Source organism: Pongo pygmaeus, chromosome 9 (assembly GCF_028885625.2).
Source record: "Pongo pygmaeus isolate AG05252 chromosome 9, NHGRI_mPonPyg2-v2.0_pri, whole genome shotgun sequence".
NCBI classification, from domain to species: domain Eukaryota; kingdom Metazoa; phylum Chordata; class Mammalia; order Primates; family Hominidae; genus Pongo; species Pongo pygmaeus.
In genome coordinates, this window is record NC_072382.2 from 112,470,522 (window position 1) to 112,484,613 (window position 14,092).

A 14,092-nucleotide genomic window follows, 5' to 3' on the forward strand; every position below is an offset into this window, starting at 1 on the left:
TCTTGCCTTCTGCTAGCTTTTGAATGTGTTTGCTCTTGCTTTTCTAGTTCTTTTAATTGTGATGTTAGGGTGTCAATTTTGGATCTTTCCTGCTTTCTCTTGTGGGCATTTAGTGCTATAAATTTCCCTCTACACACTGCTTTGAATGCATCCCAGAGATTCTGGTATGTTGTGTCTTGGTTCTCGTTGGTTTCAAAGAACATCTTTATTTCTGCCTTCATTTCGTTATGTACCCAGTAGTCATTCAGGAGCAGGTTGTTCAGTTTCCACGTAGTTGAGTGGTTTTGAGTGAGATTCTTAATCCTGAGTTCTAGCTTGATTGCACTGTGATCTGAGAGATAGTTTGTTATAATTTCTGTTCTTTTACATTTATTGAGGAGAGCTTTACTTCCAAGTATATGGTCAATTTTGGAATAGGTGTGGTGTGGTGCTGAAAAAAATGTATATTCTGTTGATTTGGGGTGGAGAGTTCTGTAGATGTCTATTAGGTCTGCTTGGTGCAGAGCTGAGTTCAATTCCTGGGTATCCTTGTTGATTTTCTGTCTCGTTGATCTGTCTAATGTTGACAGTGGGGTGTTAAAGTCTCCCATTATTAATGTGTGGGAGTCTAAGTCTCTTTGTAGGTCACTCAGGACTTGCTTTATGAATCTGGGTGCTCCTGTATTGGGTGCATATATATTTAGGATAGTTAGCTCTTCTTGTTGAATTAATCCCTTTACCATTATGTAATGGCCTTCTTTGTCTCTTTTGATCTTTGTTGGTTTAAAGTCTGTTTTATCAGAGACTAGGATTGCAACCCCTGCCTTTTTTTGTTTTCCATTTGCTTGGTAGATCTTCCTCCATCCTTTTATTTTGAGCCTATGTGTGTCTCTGCATGTGAGATGGGTTTCCTGAATACAGCACACTGATGGGTCTTGAGTCTTTATCCAATTTGCCAGTCTGTGTCTTTTAATTGGAGCATTTAGTCCATTTACATTTAAAGTTAATATTGTTATGTGTGAATCTGATCCTGTCATTATGATGTTAGCTGGTTATTTTGCTCGTTAGTTGATGCAGTCCCTTCCTAGTCTCGATGGTCTTTACAATTCGGTATGATTTTGCAGTGGCTGGTACCGGTTGTGCCTTTCCATGTTTAGCGCTTCCTTCAGGAGCTCTTTTAGGGCAGGCCTGGTGGTGACAAAATCTCTTAGCATTTGCTTGTCTGTAAAGTATTTTATTTCTCCTTCACTTATGAAGCTTAGTTTGGCAGGATATGAAATTCTGGGTTGAAAATTCTTTTCTTTAAGAATGTTGAATATTGGCCCCCACGCTCTTCTGGCTTGTAGGGTTTCTGCCGAGAGATCCGCTGTTAGTCTGATGGGCTTCCCTTTGATGGTAACCCGACCTTTCTCTCTGGCTGCCCTTAACATTTTTTCCTTCATTTCAACTTTGGTGAATCTGACAATTATGTGTCTTGGAGTTGCTCTTCTCGAGGAGTATCTCTGTGGCGTTCTCTGTATTTCCTGAATCTGAATGTTGGCCTGTCTTGCTAGATTGGGGAAGTTCTCCTGGATAATATCCTGCAGAGTGTTTTCCAACTTGTTTCCATTCTCCCCGTCACTTTCAGGTACACCAATCAGACGTAGATTTGGTCTTTTCACATAGTCCCACATTTCTTGGAGGCTTTGCTCATTTCTTTTTATTCTTTTTTCTCTAAACTTCCCTTCTCGCTTCATTTCATTCATTTCATCTTCCAGGGCTGATACCCTTTCTTCCATTTGATCGCATCGGCTCCTGAGGCTTCTGCATTCTTCACGTAGTTCTCGAGCCTTGGTTTTCAGCTCCATCAGCTCCTTTAAGCACTTCTCTGTATTGGTTATTCTAGTTATACATTCTTCTAAATTTTTTTCAAAGTTTTCAACTTCTTTGCCTTTGGTTTGAATATCCTCCCGTAGCTCGGAGTAATTTGATCGTCCGAAGCCTTCTTCTCTCAGCTCGTCAAAGTCATTCTCCGTCCAGCTTTGTTCCATTGCTGGTGAGGAACTGCGTTCCTTTGGAGGAGGAGAGGTGCTCTGCATTTTAGAGTTTCCAGTTTTTCTGCTCTGTTTTTTCCCCATCTTTGTGGTTTTATCTACTTTTGGTCTTTGATGATGGTGATGTACAGATGGGTTTTTGGTGTGGATGTCCTTTCTGCTAGTTTTCCTTCTAACAGACAGGACCCTCAGCTGCAGGTCTGTTGGAGTACCTGGCCGGCCGTGTGAGGTGTCAGTCTGCCCCTGCTGGGGGGTGCCTCCCAGTTAGGCTGCTCGGGGGTCAGGGGTCAGGGACCCACTTGAGGAGGCAGTCAGCCGGTTCTCAGATCTCCAGCTGCGTGCTGGGAGAACCACTGCTCTCCTCAAAGCTGTCAGACAGGGACATTTAAGTCTGCAGAGGTTACTGCTGTCTTTTTGTTTGTCTGTGCCCTGCCCCCAGAGGTGGAGCCTACAGAGGCAGGCAGGCCTCCTTGAGCTGTGGTGGGCTCCACCCAGTTCAAGCTTCCAGGCTGCTTTGTTTACCTAAGCGAGCCTGGGCAATGGCGGGCGCCCCTCCCCCAGCCTCGCTGCCGACTTGCTGTTTGGTCTCTGACTGCTGTGCTAGCAATCAGCGAGACTCCGTGGGCGTAGGACCCTCTGAGCCAGGTGCGGGCTATACTCTCCTGGGGCACCGTTTCCTAAGCCCGTCGGAAAAACACAGTATTCGGGTGGGAGTGGCCCGACTTTCCAGGTGCCGTCTGTCACCCCTGGAAAGGGAACTCCCTGACCCCTTGCGCTTCCCGAGTGAGGCAATGCCTCACCCCTGCTTCGGCTGGCGCACGGTGCGCTCACCCACTGACCTGCGCCCACTGTCTGGCACTCCCTAGTGAGATGAACACGGTACCTCAGATGGAAATGCAGAAATCACCCGTCTTCTGCATCGCTGGCACTGGGAGCTGTAGACCGGAGCTGTTCCTATTCGGCCATCTTGGCTCCTCCTCCCTACATTGTACTTTTATATAAATAAAAATATTATTTAAACCCTCAAGCCAGAAAACTTCCCTAGAGAAATATTGAATGATTGCTTGGTATTTCTTTCTTTACAAAAATATCAATATCAACTCTCTATAATATATGAATTTTATCTTCTTTTTCCCAAAGTCAAACCAGAAAATAATTGTTCGTATATATAATATACATAGCTCTTTATTGCTGGAGGTCTTCTCAAAAACTTGTACTCTGAGATTTATCTCAAAGGCAATAAAAATAAAGTTATAAAAATATTTTATTTGGCAATATATTTTTTCCTGCTGTTTCACAGAACCAAAGAGTGAGAAAAAAGACTCACTGGAAATGCATTTGTTAATAATTTACACATAGAGTATCATGGAATATTTTTCCTACAAATAGCTTTATATTAGAGATGAATCTTCCTATAGCTTCTAATTCAAACCATGTATTCTGGATTTAATATTAGGAGTCACTCTTAACTATCTCATATGAAGGACAGGGAATAGATCAAAGATGTCTCTGATAATAATGGAATACAGTTATAAAAAGAAGAACCAAAATCAAGAGAATGATTGCCATAGCCTTCAAAATGTATAAAATTGACATTGGGCTTGTTGCTTTGGATAGGTATGAACTCAGGTTAAAAAGATTTTTATGAAAAAGAAAGAATCTATAAAACCTCAAGCAAAGCTACATTTTCCAGCTTTATTTGTTTTATCATTATTGACTTCAAAACACAAGTCACACATCAGCTTTGGAGATTAAGTCTCACTCTGTCCTTCTTGGTGTGTGTGTGTGTGTGTGTGTATGTGTTCTTCCCAAATTAAAGTAATAATTCTATTGCTTTGCAAAATACAAAACATAGGGATTATGGGAAAATGGCCAAGTTTATGGGACAATGTGCTGGTTTATATATACCATTAGTCTCATTAATTTAAAGCACTTTTCTGTGCTGATATTTTTCTATTCCCTATCCTTTCATTCAGAAAGCACATATGGAGCCTTCCATAAAAGTATGTCAGCAGCTCCTTTACTGAACCCTCTCTATGGACCCAGCACTGCCTTAGGCTTTATGAGACATGATTCTGGCACTCAAAGATCTCATATTCTAACTGGGATTAGTGGATTATATGGTTTGGAGCTGTGTCCCTGCAAAATCTCATGTTGAAATATAATCCCTAGTTTTGGAGGTGGGGTCTGGTGGGAGGTGTTTGGATCATGGTGGCCGATCCCTCTTGAATGGCACAGTGCCATCTCCTTGGTGATGAGTGAGTTTATGACAGTTTGGGTTATTTGAAAGTGTGTGGCAGCTCCCTCCTCACTCTCTTGCTTCTGCTGTGGCCATGTGATATGCCTGCTCTCGCTTTGCCTTCTGGCATGAGTAAAAGCTCACTTAGGCCTCCCCAGAAGCCAAGCAGATGCCAGTGCTATGCTTGTACAACTTGCAAAACCATGAACCAATTAAATCTCTTTTCTTTATAAATTACCCAGTCTCTGGTATTCCTTTATAGCAATACAAGAATGGCCTAATACAGAAAATCAGTACTTAGGAGTGGGACATTGCTATAAAGATACTTGGAAATGTAGAAGCAGCTTTGGAACTGGGCAATGGGCAGAAGTTGGAGGAGTCTGGAGGACTCAGAAGAAGGCAGGAAGATGAGGGAGAGTTTGAAACTTCTTAGAGGCTGCTTAAATGGTTGTGACCATAATGCTGATAGTGATGTGGACAAGTGAAGTCCAGAAATGAGGAACTGATTGGAAACTGGAGAAAGGTTACCCTTGTTATTCTGCAGCAAAGGACTTGGTGGCTATATTGTGTACATGCCCTAGGGCTCTGTGGAAGTTTGACATTAACAGTGACAACCTAGGGTATCTCGTGGAGGAATGCAGCGAAGCATTCAAGATATGGCCTGGCTGCTTCTAACATCCTAAACTCAGATGCAGGAGCAAAGAAATTACTTAAAATTGGAATTTATATTTAAAGGGGAAGCAGAGCTTAAACATTTGGAAAATTTGCAGCCTGGTCATGTGGTAGAAAAAGAAAGCCCATTTTTCAGGGGAAGAATCTAAGTGGGCTGGGGAACAACCACTTGCTAGAGATATTTGCATGGGTAAGAAAGAGCCAGGTGCTGATAGCCAAGACAATGGGAAAAAGACCTGAAAGGAATTTCAGAGATCTCTGAGGCAACTCCTCCCATCACAGGCTCAGAGGCCTAGGAGGGCTAAATGGTTTCATGGGCCAGACCCAGGGCCCCATTGTCCTGTGTAGTCTTGGGAAACTGCTCCTACATCCCTGCTGTTCTAGCTCCAGCCATGGCTCAAATGGTCACAGATACAGCTCAGGCTGCTACTTCGAGGGTGGAAGCCATAAGCCTTGGAGAGTTCCATGTGGTGTTAAGCCTGTGGGCATGCAGAGTACAAGAGTGAAGGAGGCTTGGCAGTCTCCCTGTAGACTTCAGAGGATGTATGAGAAAGCCTGGGTGCCAGGCAGAAGACTGTTGCAGGGGCAATCCCTCACAGAGAACCTCTACTAGGGCAGTAGTATTGAGGGGGAAATGTGGGGTTGGAGGCCCCACGGAGACCCCACTGGGGCACTGCCTACTGGAGCTGTGAGAAGGGGGCCACTGACCTCCCAACCCCAGGATAGTACATCTACTGGCAGCTTTACATCTTGAGCCTAGAAAAGCTGTAGGCATTCAACTCCAACCAGTAAGTGCAGCCTTGGGGCTGAACCCTGGAAATCCACAGGAGTGGAGCTGGCCAAGGCCTTGGGAACCCATCTTTGCTACATTTTGTCTTGCATGTGGGACATGAAGTCAAAGGAGGTTATTTTGGAGCTTAAAGATTTAATGACTTAAAGATTTAATGGAGCTTAAAGATTTAATGGGTTTCAGACTTGCATGGAGCCTGTAGCCTCTTTGTTTTGGCCAATTTCTGTCTTTTGGAATGGGAGTGTATACCCAATGTCTGTACTCACACTGTGTCTTGGAAGTAAATATATATTTTTTAATTTTATAGGCTCATAGGTGTAAGGGACTTGCCTTGTTTCAGACTTTGGAGTCTGGACTTTTGAATGATGCTGAAACAAATTGTGACTTTTGGGGAACTATTGGCAGGAGATTATTATGTTTTGCAATGTGAGAAGAACATGGGATTTGAGGGGCCAGGGGCAGAATGATATGGTTTGGATCTGTGTCTCCACCAAATCTCATGTTGGAATATAATCCCCAGTGTTGGAGGTTGGGCAAGGTGGCAGGTTTTTGGATCATGGGGGCAGATCTCTCATGAATGGCTTAATTGCATCTCCTTGATGATGAGTGAGTTCATGCAAGATTGGGTTGTTTAAAAGTGTGTGGCACCTCCCTCCCCCTCTTACTCCTGCTCTGGCCATGTGACATGCCTACTCCCACTTCATCTTCTATCATAAATAAAAGCTCCCTTAGGCCTCTCCAGAAGCTGATCAGATGCTAGCACCATGGTTGTACTACCTGCAGAACTGTGAGCCAAATCAATCTCTTTTCTTTATAAATTATCTAATTTCAGGTATTCCTTTACAGTCAGGCAAGAATGACCTAACACATTGGATGTGCAAAGGAGACACCGGTAAACAAAGTGATACTGTGAAAAACCAAGTGCTCACATAAAAAACAAATAAGGATCCAGAGGAGATGGAAGGTGTGCTTCCATTTCTAAGCCCTTGCTCATGCTTTTTCTTCCACTTTGAAAGCCACCCTCTTCCTTTAGAAATCCTGCCCATCCTTAAAAACTGGCCCAATGCCATCTTCTTTAAGATGCCTTTCCTTATCACTCTAGTCAGATTGATCTCTCCCAGCCCTGTAGTCTTATCTTTTCTTCTGTACTAATTCTACGGACGTTATTACATATGGGTTCTTAATATAAATATTTACATATATTAGGAAAAAATATCTCCTTTGGTTCCCAAATGGCCAAAACCAGATTTTTTCTATCTTGGGATGTTCCACAGTATCAAAAACAGTGCCATTCATTTATTGAGTAGGTGATCAATATGCTTATTGAATGGACGATTATGTAATTGATTGAGTCACAGGATTTTGTATAAAAGCTACAAGGATATTTGTATTATTTATTACAGTTTACTAAGAACTTCCCCATACATTATATTTCTTAATTCTGTAAGGTAGTAATTATCATTGTCACCTTACATATCAGTTAACCAAGGATCAGAGAGGTTAAGAAACTTGTTTAACCTCAGAAAGCAAGTAAACGGCAGATCTGACATTTAAACCTAGGTCCTTTGGCTCCAAAAAAAGGTCCAGTTCTCTTCCCATTTCCTCATTCTACTTTTTTTTTTTAAAAGACATTTATTCTGTTCAGCATCATGATTGGACTATTACATTTAGCAATCAACAACATGGTGCAGGAAAAAAAAAAAAAACATTAAAACCCTTTGTTGGAATGCTTTACACTTTTCACAAAACAGAAACTAAAATAACCTGTTATACAATTAGTCACAAATACAGCCCTTGAGGTTTTTTGCCCATACACATGAATATTTGTCTAAAACCTGTCTTCTTTGTAGCAGCTAAGCCCTGCCACCACCCTGCTTGACTGAGTTCACAAATCTGTTGTAACCTATAGCTTCCCTGTCACTTATCTGGCTCTCCTCTCCTGCTAAGCTTTGTTTCCTAATTAAAATCTTCTGCCACTGCCATAGCTACTGTTGCTACTGAAATCCCCATAGCCACCTTGGTTTTGTGGTTTGGCAAAGTGTTGGCCTCCACAACCATAGAGGCAAGATCTTCTGCCTCCAAAGTTTCCTCCCTTCATCGGTCCAAAATTTGAAGACTGATTGTTGCAATTGCCAAAATCATTATAGCTGCTACCACCTCCAAAATTCCTTCCATCATTACCAAATCCATTATAGGCATCTGCACTGCCACTATATCCACCACCACCACGGCTGCCACCAAAGCCACCACAACCACTGAAGTTTCCTCCATGACCAAAGTTGTCATTCCCACTGAAATCACCTCCACGACCACCACCAAAGTTTCCAGAACCACTTCGACTTCTTTGGCTGGACGGAGCACTAGCCATCTCTTGCTTTGACAGGGCTTTCCTAACTTCACAGTTGCGGCCATTCACAATATGGTATTTCTGAATGACAATCTTATCCGTTGAGTCATGGTTGTCAAAAGTTACGAAGGCAAAGTCCTTTTTCTTGCCACTGCCTTGGTCAGTCATGATTTCAATCACTTCAGTTTTTCCATACTGTTCAAAATAATCTCTTAGGGGATGTTCTTCAGTGTCTTCTTTAATGCCACCAACAAATATCTTTTTCACTGTTAAGTGGGCACCTGGTCTTTGAGAATCTTCTCTTGAGACAGCTGTCTTTGGTTCCACAACTCTTCCACCCACCTTGTGTGGCCTTGCATTCATGACTGTATCTACCTCCTCCACAGTGGCATATGTGACAAACCCAAAGCCCCTGGAGCGATTGGTGTTTGGATCTCTCATTACCACACAGTCTGTGAGCATTCCCCATTGCTCAGAATGGCTCCTCAGGCTCTCATCTGATGTTTCAAACCTCAACCCTCTAATGAAGGGCTTCCTTAGCTGTTCAGGCTCTTTAGGAGACTCTGACTTAGACATGACGGCAGGGAGAAGAGAGACTTTATTGATGCTTCCTCAGCAGTGTCCGCGGGCAGAAAGGAGTAAGCTGACAAGTGTATCTCCTCATTCTACTTTTTATAGTTATTCACTATAGGGCCTATTTAAATGAATTTAAAAGCCTTTAGTAACTGGAGATTATAAGGAGTGTGAGGAAAGACTATTGAGGATCTCAGTATTCTTAAAAGACTAATACACCAACTCATATGTATATGTTTTAATGAATCTGATGCCATTTTAAGAACGAGTACCACTGGTGTTTCACTGGATGTCTCAGATTGAAGATCTCTTCAAATGATATGGCTCTTTCTTTCTCTTCAGAAAGCAGCTGTTGGGTTCTTCCTCTTGTTGCAGGAATTTTTTTTTTTTTTTTTTTTTGCAAATATCAAACCTGCATTTATAAGTTAAAGTGTTGTGATATTTAATACATCAGTTGATGTTTTTAATAAATAAGGCTGTCTGCAGCTTTTCTGTTATGAATCACAGTCTTCAACATTCATCCGAATGATGGATATTTGGCATGCCTTAAGTTCAAGTTTTTGGTTCTCTTATAGCCAAGTGGCTACAAAATAATAGTATCAATCTACTTCAAAAGCAGTCTGATAGAGTGTAAAAGGGCTTCACTTGGGTTCAGAAGATGTGAGTCAAGACATGAGTCAACTGTCCTTTCTTCCATTGAAAGGAGCTGTGTGATGCCAGGCAAATCCTTAATGTACGTGGGTCTTCTTTTCTCCATCTATGAAATGAACGAATTGAAAAGTCTGATCTTTAAACTCCTTCCAGCTCTAATGTTCTAGGATTCATTTGGTCTTCTGTTGAACAAGAAAGCCCTATGCTTCCAAATGGTTATAGGAGCATTAATTTTAGACGATTAAAGACATCTCTCCTACTGGCAGGTCATGTGAGATTAAATAAATCATTTAAGCTCTTCCTTGGTTTACTCATCTGAAAGGCAGGTATAATAATAACTACTATACAAGATTTTCAAAAGATGTTATAAGAAAGGCCTTTGTAAACTTCAGTATACTGTACACATATTCTTGGCTGCCTGCTGCTCAAATATAAAATGCAACTTTGTAATATAAACAATCTGAAATGATAAAAAAGACATAATTCTAAGTATTCTTCTCGTATCCGTTTTAAATTATTTATTGTCATATAATATTTGATAAATACACAATAATATATATAACATATATGGAAGTTTTGCAGCATAATAATAAAATGAAAACTCATGACCCTACCACCCATCCTAGGTACTAAACCATTCTCAACATCAATGAAACAGCCCTGTGTGTTTTTCTCTGATCCAACCCTCTACTTTCCTACTAGAGTTTGCATTTTTAACCATCTAAAATATGTTTACCACATATGTATGTATTCTTGAAGAGTATGTTATTTAGTTTTGCTTGTTTTTTTTTTTCTTTGGCTAAAAAATGACATGATAGTGTATGTAGTCTTTTGAGACTTTCTGTTTTTCCCCACTTAAGGTTATATTTTTATCATTAAGCTATATTGTATCTTGTACACATAGATCATACATTTTTGCTGTTGCATAATATTCCATTGTGTAACTCTGCCACACAGTATTTATCCATTTTCATGAAAGTGAACAGTTAGGTTGTTTGCAGTGCTTTTACTGTTGAAACCATAAAACTAAAGCAGCCATGAGCAAGGTGTACTCTCCTGGTGCATATGAATAATTGTTCCCGCTTCCATCTATGCTTAATTTTTCTCCTTAATATTTCTTACTATTTAGCATTATGGGTGCATGCACCCACACACATACATAACATATCTCAAGGTTTTGTATGTAAGTATATACAGGCATACACACACACGCACACACACTAGTCAAAAATAAAAAATCCACAGGTGCTCAAGTCCCTGATATAAAATTGTATTTGCACAAAAAATTAGCTGGGTGTGGTGGCGGGCACCTGTAGTCCCAGCTACTCGGGAGGCTGAGGCAAGAGAATGGCATGAACCCGGGAGGCGGAGCTTGCAGGGATCAGAGATGGCGCCACTGCACTCCAGCCTGGGTGACAGAGCAAGACTCTGTCTCAAAAAGAAAAAAAAAAATTGTATTTGCATATAACATATGCACATCCTCCTGTGTACTTTAAATCATCTCTAGATTACTTTTAATACCTAATACAATGTAATATGATGTAAATATATATATTCACACACGCACAAATAATTAGCTGGATTCACAATTGGAACATAATATTTTTGTCTATTTTTTCCCTGCTGTATTCTCAGTACCTAGAAAAGGTACTGAGAAAGAGCTCAGAAGATATTGAATGAATGAATTAACGAATAGGTTTTGTTGCTTGATTGTTAAATAAATAAATTATCATGTTAGGATTTACTGTTGATGCAGAAATCATCATAGAATATTGAAAAGACACTGAATAAGTAAGTGTCTTCTCTCCACATTCAGTTATTCAGTGTGCTTAGGTTATAGTCCCAGATCTGCCACCAACTAGCTGTGAAACTTTGGGCAAGTTACTCAATCTTTCTGATTCTCATTATGAATATTTATATGAAGTTAATAGTAATTTATGTGTATTGTGATGATTAGCATGTGATATTTATACAAATATTTTATGAACCATGAACTGATACATAAGTACATGCTGGTTGTCATTATTCCTATGGTAAAGGTTCCTCACATTTACTGAGATTTAAAAAATAAGCATGAAGTTACTTGTTTCACATCAAGAATTTTTGAGATTGGGCAAGGAGACTAAGAGAAAAATAAGAGATTGGAGAGAGTGAAAGAGCCCAGCTCTGGGGGCCTAATCTGGTACACTTTGTTTTGGATGTGCGGTATCAAGCTTTTGCTGCAAAATCAAGCTATTTTTAAGTAAGCATAAAGAATCTTTTTTAAAGTAGGGCAACCAAGATAGTGTGTTACCCTTTCCAATAAGCTTGCCTAAATGAAATATTCATCTTTTATGTCAAAATAAGAAGTGATATATATAGTTGAGCACTAAGAAGGGATAGAGTCTTCTGAGGGTGAATCCTTCAAAAGTCCTCCATGTAAAATAACTATAGCAGAAACATCCATTAATATTGAATTAAATTTCTATATTGTAGATAAATGAGATTTTCTCTTTTTTTCTTTTATCTCAGACTCGCATGAACAGGCAAAGGCAGAGGTGGTGATGTCTGAGAGAAGCTTTTTACCTACCTGTTTCCAGAGTAGTGCAATGGAAAAAACACCCCTGGATTTGTGCTGCTCAAAATTAATAGCTTTGGCCTCCACTTTATCATCTGTAAAATGGATTAATAAGAATATTGTCCCACTCCTAGTGGTGTAAGAATTAAGTATAATAATGTGGGTGAAAGCCCTATGTAAACTGTACAGTGGGATGCAGTTGCTGATGTTATGAGATCAGGATCAAGAGACCGAAGCTCAAGGCAAATGTATGTATTTGTATTATGAGAACCACACCCTAGGGAAAAGCATGAAGTGAGCCTTTTACCACTGACTTCTTCCTGTCGCCCGTGCCTTTTTTTGTTGTTGTTTGTTTTTTTTTTTTGGTTTTGTTTTGTTTTGTTTCTGAGACAGAGTCTTGGTCTGTCGCCCAGGCCGGAGTGCATGGCGCGATCTCGGCTCACTGCAACCACCACCTTCCAGGTTTAAGCAATTCTCCTGCCTCAGCCTCAGAGTAGCTGGGATTACCGACGCACGCCACTACGTCCAGCTAATTTTTGTGGGTTTTTTGTTTGTTTGTTTGTTTTAGTAGAGACGGAGGTTTCACCATGTTAGCCAGGCTGGTCTCAAGCTCCTGACCTCGTGATCCGCCCACCTTGGCCTCCCAAAGTGCTGGGATTACAGGCGTGAGCCACCGCGCCCAGCCGCCCATGCCTTTTATGAGGTCTTCCTTCTTTCTCCCTCATCTCATCTTTCTCATGTGTTCCTGGCACTCCCGTTTAGCCACTTACTGAAGGTCTTCTTCACCACAGACTTGGCAGTTTTGTTTCCCTGGAACCGAAGTCCCCCTGCCCTACGCATCTATCCTGTGTTCCCTTCCCCCAACAGTTTTGGCCCTGGCCTTTCCTTCCTAAAGCAATATCAAGGACAGCAGAGGGGGAGCCCAAAGGGTTATTTGGCTTCATGTTCACTCAGAGCCGCAAGTACTGAGTTTTGATACAATCTCTGGTCGAGTTTTGCATGGTCACAGAGATCCACTGACAAGACTGAGGAAGAAAAGGTCCACCTTTTATTTAAAAAGCTAAACTAAAAGCTTTAGCTTTTTTACAAGTTGCACACAGGTGTTTTGACATTTTTACATATGCCAGGGACCATTTGGAAAAAGCACAGGCCTCTCTCACTCTTTGACAAGGTCTGGGTGATAGAGTTACTATGAGATCATTGTTAATAGATGCTCATGGAGTAGTGTCTATGGTTTTAACTCCGTGTTTCATAGTCACAATGAGAATTTAAATAGAACAGTTAGGAGAAGAAACAGTGGGTTCATTAAGAAAAAAAGAGGTGTTTAAAAACTTTTTTGAAAAACGAAATATGAATAGCCATGTATGGATTGGAGCTGGAACAGAAAGCCAGCTCTAGGGGCCTTCTGCCTTCTTGACTCTCTCTTTTGGCCCCATATAGTTTCTCTCTTACTGTCTCAGCTTCTCTCCACATTCCTTTCCATTCCCTTCTCCATATTTCCTGTGCCAAATTCCAGAGGAACTTAGCTTGGCTAGCTTAGCTCATTCTACTGCCATTGTTGGGTGAGACCCTTTGAATAAAGCCACCCACTGGTTTCCGGTCCACCTACTCTTGATTCAACCAGCAACCAGTGCTTTGTGGCGAACAACCTGGCCCTGCCTCCGTGGGAAGAGCTGAGAGTCTGCAGGTTTCCAGTAAAACAGAAATATGAGTAACAGATCCAGGACACCAAAGTGTCAGGGCCCATTGAGCATAAAGGAGAGAAATTGCTTTGAGCAGATCAATGTCTCAGCTTGAAAGGCCCCCACAAGACACAACTGCACAGCCCCGCTTCCTCCCACCTCTACCATGAAAGATTGTTCCTGCAGATTAGACATAATTCTGTCTCTCAAATATGTATTCCATTTCCCAAAGATCCAAAAATTGGGCAAATCATTCTGGTTTTGGGGCTGAAGTGGGAAGGCTCTTTTTTCTTCTTTCTTTTTTTTTTTTTGAGACAGGGTGTCTCTCTGTTGCCCAGGCTGGAGTGCAGTGGTGCTATCTTGGCTCACTGCAGCCTCTATCCCCTGGGCTCTAGCAATCCTCCCACCTCAGTCTCCCAAGTAGCTGGGACTACAGGTGCACCACTACAGCTGGCTAATTTTTAAAATCTTTTTTGGTAGAGATGGGGTTTCTCCATGTTGCCCAGGCTGGTCTTGAACTCTTGAGCTCAAGTGATCTGCACGCCCTACCCTCCCAAAGTGCTGGGGTA

At 41.3% G+C, this 14,092-nt stretch overlaps 1 protein-coding gene across 1 annotated transcript; it reads right to left on the bottom strand.

The window, feature by feature from the left end:
• Positions 1-7,626: 7,626 nt before the first annotated feature.
• On the bottom strand, positions 7,627-8,636 carry LOC129008121 (heterogeneous nuclear ribonucleoprotein A1-like). Its single transcript, XM_054439954.2, has one exon. The coding sequence runs from the start codon at positions 8,634-8,636 to the stop codon at positions 7,674-7,676; it is 963 nt and encodes a 320-aa protein (XP_054295929.1). The 3' UTR covers positions 7,627-7,673.
• Between the last annotated feature and the right edge of the window lie 5,456 nt (positions 8,637-14,092).